Source organism: Meriones unguiculatus, chromosome 5 (assembly GCF_030254825.1).
Source record: "Meriones unguiculatus strain TT.TT164.6M chromosome 5, Bangor_MerUng_6.1, whole genome shotgun sequence".
NCBI lineage: Eukaryota > Metazoa > Chordata > Mammalia > Rodentia > Muridae > Meriones > Meriones unguiculatus.
In genome coordinates, this window is record NC_083353.1 from 131,177,040 (window position 1) to 131,183,340 (window position 6,301).

The 6,301-nt window shown below is 58.8% G+C and overlaps 1 protein-coding gene across 1 annotated transcript; it reads right to left on the bottom strand.

Moving 5' to 3' along the window:
• Positions 1 to 348: 348 nt before the first annotated feature.
• Positions 349 to 5,482, bottom strand: Bhlhe41 (basic helix-loop-helix family member e41). The gene is made up of 5 exons (XM_021653407.2): positions 5,160 to 5,482; positions 4,965 to 5,028; positions 4,547 to 4,654; positions 4,168 to 4,279; positions 349 to 3,805 (listed from the first exon to the last, which is right to left on the bottom strand). Exons 1-5 carry the CDS (start codon positions 5,219 to 5,221, stop codon positions 2,937 to 2,939), a joined length of 1,215 nt encoding a protein of 404 aa, XP_021509082.1. The 5' UTR covers positions 5,222 to 5,482; the 3' UTR covers positions 349 to 2,936.
• Positions 5,483 to 6,301: the final 819 nt, after the last annotated feature.

Below are 6,301 nucleotides of genomic sequence, written 5' to 3' on the forward strand. Positions count from 1 at the left end.
ACTAGCTGCATTGTTGAATAAAGATTCATAGAAGCTGAAAAAAAAAAACACATGATGTACTCAGTTCAACGGAAGCTTCAAATCTGCAGGCGAGAGTATCTCCTCAGTGAATTTTAATGATTCCACTGATAATTCACTATAATCAACCAATGACTCAAATACAGTTTCCAAACGCTGAGACCCAGGCCAGCAGTAGCACTCTGGCCTGGTTTGCCCAGGGCCCTGAGTTCCATTCCTAGAAACACGTGTGCAAGAACACATTTTCAGGTGTAATGTGGAAAATACTGTTTTTATTTTCTGCCCTAACTTCATAATTTCAGATTAAATAAGTGACCTATAAAACCTGGCCAAAATCAAAAAAGCTTTTATTACATGTTACAAAATCATGCAAATGTCAACTGTTGCATCTTTTTGGTCATGACAGTAATGGCAATAAAATGCAGCTCAAAATTCTTAAAACGGGGTTATTCTTTTTTGAGCAAGCACCATTCTAACAACCTGCGTTTCCAAGGCTCACAAACCCTTCTTTTCGAGAGTTGAATTTTGTTTCCTTTGCCCCTGTGGGTGGTTTGCTGTTTCAGGAGCTTTACCCAATCAAACGAGCATGTTTGGTCCAGAGCTGCAGTAAAGAAGGCCTCTAGCAGAGGCAGGCACCAGGCCTGGCTAAGCACTGCCCAGCGTGACCTTGCCTGACTCTTTCCTTACAAATTGGCGACTGACTTAGCAGATGTGTGAAGCTGTGGCTTTAATTTACTGTGCCCTGTCAGCTTGCCACACTGTCAGCAGAGGGAGCACTCTCCCCACATCTCACAAACTGTCACTTATCAAAAATCAGGGGGTTCAACACCAGCCCTGAAAAGAAAGTGGGCCGCCTTTCAATTCACCTCAAATCACAGTTTTGATCAGCACTTGAAAGAAGTCTAGAAATTGTTTCCTGAACTCCAAGGCAAAGTCCCATGCCAGGGTTATTTTGTAAAAGTTAGGAAGGCAAAATCTATCCCTCCCCTGACAATGTGTTTCAGACTGAGGTGAAAGAGAAACAAGACCACACAAGAGAGACTGAGTTCACAGACCCAAAAGCAGTAAATCATAAAACACATTAGCAAACTGGAGCTAAGGCAGCACCCCCAGTGGTCGCTGGATCTTGTAGCTTTTATTAAGATGTCCTGGGGGCACAGGGATAGAATCTGGAGTCTCCCTAGAGAAACCAATGAGAGAAAACCAAAACCAACAGACAAAGAAAAAAAATGTCTGCGAACCCTTGTGCACTCCTGTCCTCTCAATTATTAGACAACCCCATATCATATACAAAGTTTTTATTCCTTAGTAAAGAATTTTTAAATCACAAAATAGTGTGGCAATATTTATGTAATAGAATTTATGAAGTGCTGAAAATACTAGAATATAAAGATAGTTTCTAGCTTATCTTTACATACTAAACTTGTCTAAACCAGCTGGTTTCTTGCAGATAATATTTATTTATTTGTTTAATAATTTAAGACAGCATAAGCTTGCACCAAGCAGTATAAGCATTGTAACCAAAGTGCAAACATTTCACCAAGTCCTCCCCCAAAGATATTTTAACTCAAAATATCATTAGGACGTATCTTCTCCCTACAAAAATAGCATGTCAGACATCATGAATTGGGTGTGTTACAGCTATGTGCACACAGCCGCCTTGGGGGGCGAAGACCGGAACGTTGTTTAAACACAGCGTTTGAGGCAAACAGTAGCAGCAGCAGCAGCAGCAGCAAACGGACCTAACCGACTCAGACCCAGATAACTCTTCACTCCAGACCGGCGCAGCTCACCCCTTACGTAACGTTCAAGTGAGATTTCTCAGTGCTACCTTGGCAACAAACTAAAAATATCTAGACAAGGTCTTGGTTTATGCCTTATTTTAAAAAGCCTTCTTTCTGGTTATCTGGGGTCTGGTTTGGTCTCCGGAAAGAATACATACAGACTGGAGACAGGGAGGCCTGGCAGGACCTCCTCATCTTCACAGCACTTCTGTCCAGAGGGGACCCGCAGCCCTCCCCTCCGCTTCTGTCGTCTAAGAATTCCAGGACACATCAGTCTGTTGGGGCTTTCCTTTTCCCAGCCCAGTGCACTTTAAGAAAAGAAAAAAGACCCCCGCCACGCACATGAAAACAGTGAAGTTAACAAAAATCTGCGACCGTGATGGATAAAATAACGAGCGGTGGGAGGGAATGCGCAGAGTTTGTGGCGCATGACACATCCATGTGGACTGAGGAGGGGAAGCGGGCCAAAGGGTCTGAGGTCAACCGTCAATAAAGTGCAGCAGAGGCGGAGGGCCTCCCACCTCCTCTTCCAGCGCCCACCCTGACACTGCCGGACCGTGGCCCAACTCCCAGTGTCCCCAAGTCCAAGACCCCAGTCCCCCGCGGCACCCTCACTTCTTTGAAAAACAGGTACCTTTCAAAAGCCCGAACAATTCAAAATACTGACGCGTAAATTTAACTCCCGGAGCGCCTCAGCTAACGGAGCGCCTCCTAACGGGACGCTGGGAGCCACACTGGCTGTCCAGGCCCGAGGGTCAAAGGGCCTGGGAGCAGGCACTCTGGTTCCACGGGGCTCGCCCACCCAACAGGCCGCTACAACTGCCCTGTGTCTGGAAAGAGGAGGGGACGTGGCCTAAATTTAAGGAGGGCAACAGAACATAACCAGTACTTCTTGGGGAGGCTGTGCCGGCGGGGGAGGGGAAGGCGTGTGAGCGGGTGGAGGGTGGGATGGCAGAGGGGTGAGAGCGCGGGGCAAGGCAGGGACTCCAAAGGGAACACCAAACACCTGTTCGGTCCTAGGCCTGTCGGACACCTCTTACTCCTCCTCCCGGGCGCGCGGTAGGGAACGTTCGAACTTGGAGCCCCGGCGACTCCTCGGGAGCCCCCGCCCCCTCTCCGGGGAGGACGCGCAGCTCAGGGGGCATCCTTGGCCCGCTGCGAGGCATCTTCCTGAGGGCTCTCGGGGTCGCCGGCGCGCGGCAGGTGGGTACGGCTGTGCGCGTGCTGGGGGCGCAGCGGCCCCGGGGGCGCCCCCTCGTGCGCCAGGAGGGGGGCCCCGGCGGCCGCGCCTGCCTTCTCCGGAGGCGGCGACAGCACGGACGACAAGCAGGGGAAGGCGGCGGCGGCGGCGGCGGCGGGGATGCCGGGATACAGCAGCGGGAAGGGCGCGGCCGCCGCCGGGTAGAGATACTTGTCCAGGCCGCTCTTGTCCAGCCAGGGCTGGACGTAGGCGGCGGCGGACGGCGACAGCAGGTAGAAGGGCAGGCAGAAGGGCGCGGCGGGCTGCGCGAACGGCGCGCCCCCGCCCAGCGCCACCAGCGAGCCGAGCAGCGCGGGCTCCGGGGCCAGGAGCGCGCCGCGCGCCTCCAGCTTCGGCCTTTTGGGCGCCGGCGACGGGTCCCCCGGCGGCTCCTGCTTGACGGCGGCGCGGCCCTGCTCCGCCTCGCCCCCGTAGCCGCTGTCGGTGTCCGTGTCGTGCTCGGGCTCGGGCTGAGTCCGCTGGATGACCGGCACGCAGCGGGCCGCGCGCTCGGCGCCCGGGGCGGCCGCAGCCCCCGCACCGCAGGGCGCGCGGCCGGGGCCCCTGGCCGGGGGCACCTGTGGCGTCAGGAGCTGGGTGGCCACGGCGTGCAGGTGGCTGACGAGCTGGGCGCAGCGCGGCTCCCGGGGCGTCCAGCTCTCAAAGCGCGCGAGGTATTGCAGGACTTCTTTGGCGCACGTTTGAAAGCCCGAGTGGAAAGCATCCAAGTCGGCCTGGCCCGGCGACTTCAGGGAGCGCTCCCCTAGGGTGCAGAGGGAGGGAGGCGAGGAGAGAAGCCGCGGCGGTAAGCCATCTGCTCGTCACGTGGGCCCGCGCTGCCGACGGGAGCTCGGCTTTTCCTGGGCATTCCAGCGATCTAATCCGCAGACTGCCGGGAGGAGGGGGTGGCGGGGGGAGGCGCACTCCTCCCGCTCAGACACCCAACGGCAGAGGCGCCGCCGCCGCGTCCAACAGAAGCGGGGCTCCGCCTGCTCTGCGGCCGCCTCTGGATGCTCTGGGTGCTCGCCACCGCGGGGACGCGGTGCCGGCCACCAGGCGCGGCGCCCCCAGCGCCCCCCTCCCCGTTTAAACTCAGGGCAGCCCGCCTTGCTCAGACCCACTTACCGTTCTGTAAAGCAATTATTTTCTGGTGCTGCTGCTCCGTTAAGGCTGTTAACGCTTTTAAATGCTTCAAAGTTAATTCCAAGACTACTGCTTTCTCCAGATGCCCCAGCGTCTGCAGTGGGGTGACAAGGGGGCAGGGGTCACTTTAAAGCACGCGTTTGACTCCACCGGCCCTCCTCGCCGCCCAGCAACTTCGCTCAGCTCCCCGGGCGGGCCAGCAACGCTCTCTTTGCTGTCAGCCCGGAGCCCCGGCTCTGAGTCTCCCGGAGTACAAGTTGGGAGTCAGGCCTCTCTCTGTGTGCATGCACGGTCCCGTCGCTGGGACTCCACCAGTCTCACACGCCCGGAGGCCGTCAGAGAACGAGAACGCGCATCTTACCGTCAGTTTCAGATGTTCGGGCAGTAAATCTTTCAGCTGAGCGATGCACTCATTAATCCGGTCTCGTCTCTTCTTTTCTATCAGTCTGTGCGGCAATTTGTAGGTATCCTTCAGCCGCGAGCCAGGCAGAAGAGACAGTGGTCAGCCCAACATTCACTCATTCACTCGCTGGAGAGAACCCTCCCACCCCAACCCCCAAACACACTATGGAATGAACTAACGCCCAGGAACGCTCTCCCCCAGACGCGTAAAGGCAATTTAAATTCAGGTGCGGTGCTGAATATCCCCCGCGAATCCAGCGAGCCACTTAAAAAATCAGTTGGGGAGGCTCCGGGGCCGGGATATTGCGGGCAGAGTTTCCCTGCGAAATCAATGGTCCTAATTAACTCTCCAGCGGGTTACGGAAACTTGAGCCTACCTTGGTGTCGTCTCGCTTCAGGCTCCTTTTGGGTTTACACATATACAAAGAGGAATAGTCCAGTCTGCAAAAACAGAAAGCAGCATGGGGCCCCCGTTCCGGGAGGGGCTCTGCCCTCGCCCGCTCCATAGCACTTTGTGCAGGGGGGGAAGGCGAGCCGAAGCCTGGCCAGCGCCGCCAGTGCGCACCCCTTACCCTATGAAATCCCTGCGCTCCAGCAACGGCCTCTCCTGCAAAGGAGGGAGCCCTTCGTCCATGTTCAGCGGCCGCGCGTCTCCTCCGTTTCGCTTTGGAGGCTTCTGCCCTGGAAGCCGTGGGCCGGTCGCCTGGGGAGATCTCGGGGGGATGCGTGCGCCTCCAGGCTGTCTGGCTCTGCCTCTCCGGTGCAGTGTCGAAAGTGTTAGCAGCCGGCCGCCCCTCCGCCCCGCGCTCGCACGCTCGCCCTCTGGCACCCCCGCGCGCGCACCCCCGCGCGCACACACACGCACTGCGCTGGTAGTTTGCTCTCACTCCGGGCAGTGTTTGGCCACAGGGCACGCGCGTCGCCGGCCAGACCAGCACCCAGCTCACGTGCGGAACGTACCATCCGCGGTCCAGCCCGGAGGGGGGCGGGGAGGAGAGGCCGGGCGGGGGCGGGGACACCTGATCGGGGCCACCGGGCGGGAGCGGCCACCCGGGCCGGCCGCTCGGCCTCCCCGGGGCGCTGAGGGGCGCGGGGGCGGGGCGGGCCGCGGGGCTCCCCCTCGGCCTCCATCGCGGCGCGGAGCCGAGGACGGGGCCCTTCGCTTTCCCACCGACTGCTGTTGGTTCGGGCCAGAGAAAGACGCGAATTGGCGGTGGCCGAGCTGGAGCGGGGAAGGAGAACTCGGAGCCCCCTGCTCGCTGGCCGGGCTGGAGGGAGGCCCCGGTGGAAGGACACCCGGGCGCGGACCGGAGGGCTCTCCCTAAAGGGGTGGCGTGCGCTCCGCTCCCTCCCGCGAAGGGGTGACTTGTAACCGGCTCCCTGGATTTCAGAGCCGTGAAAATGCAGTCACTGGTTCTGAAAGTCGCCTTCCGAGCGGCTTTGGCGACACAGTGTCCCCGGGCCACCCAAACTTCCCGCAGCAGCCGGAATTGCGGTGCCACTAATCACAGAGGCAGATGACGTCTGGAGCCTCGGGCGCTCCCGGGGGAGCGCGGGGCGGGGAGGGGCGCGGGGGGGCGGCACGCAGGGGCCGCTGCGGGAAAGCCACGCGGCGCGGGGCTGCCCGCCCCCCTCGTGCGGTGAGCCACGCCGGGAGTGTGGCAAGCCCACGTTTACTACTGGCACCTCCGCCGCCTCCCTCCTTAATCCTGTC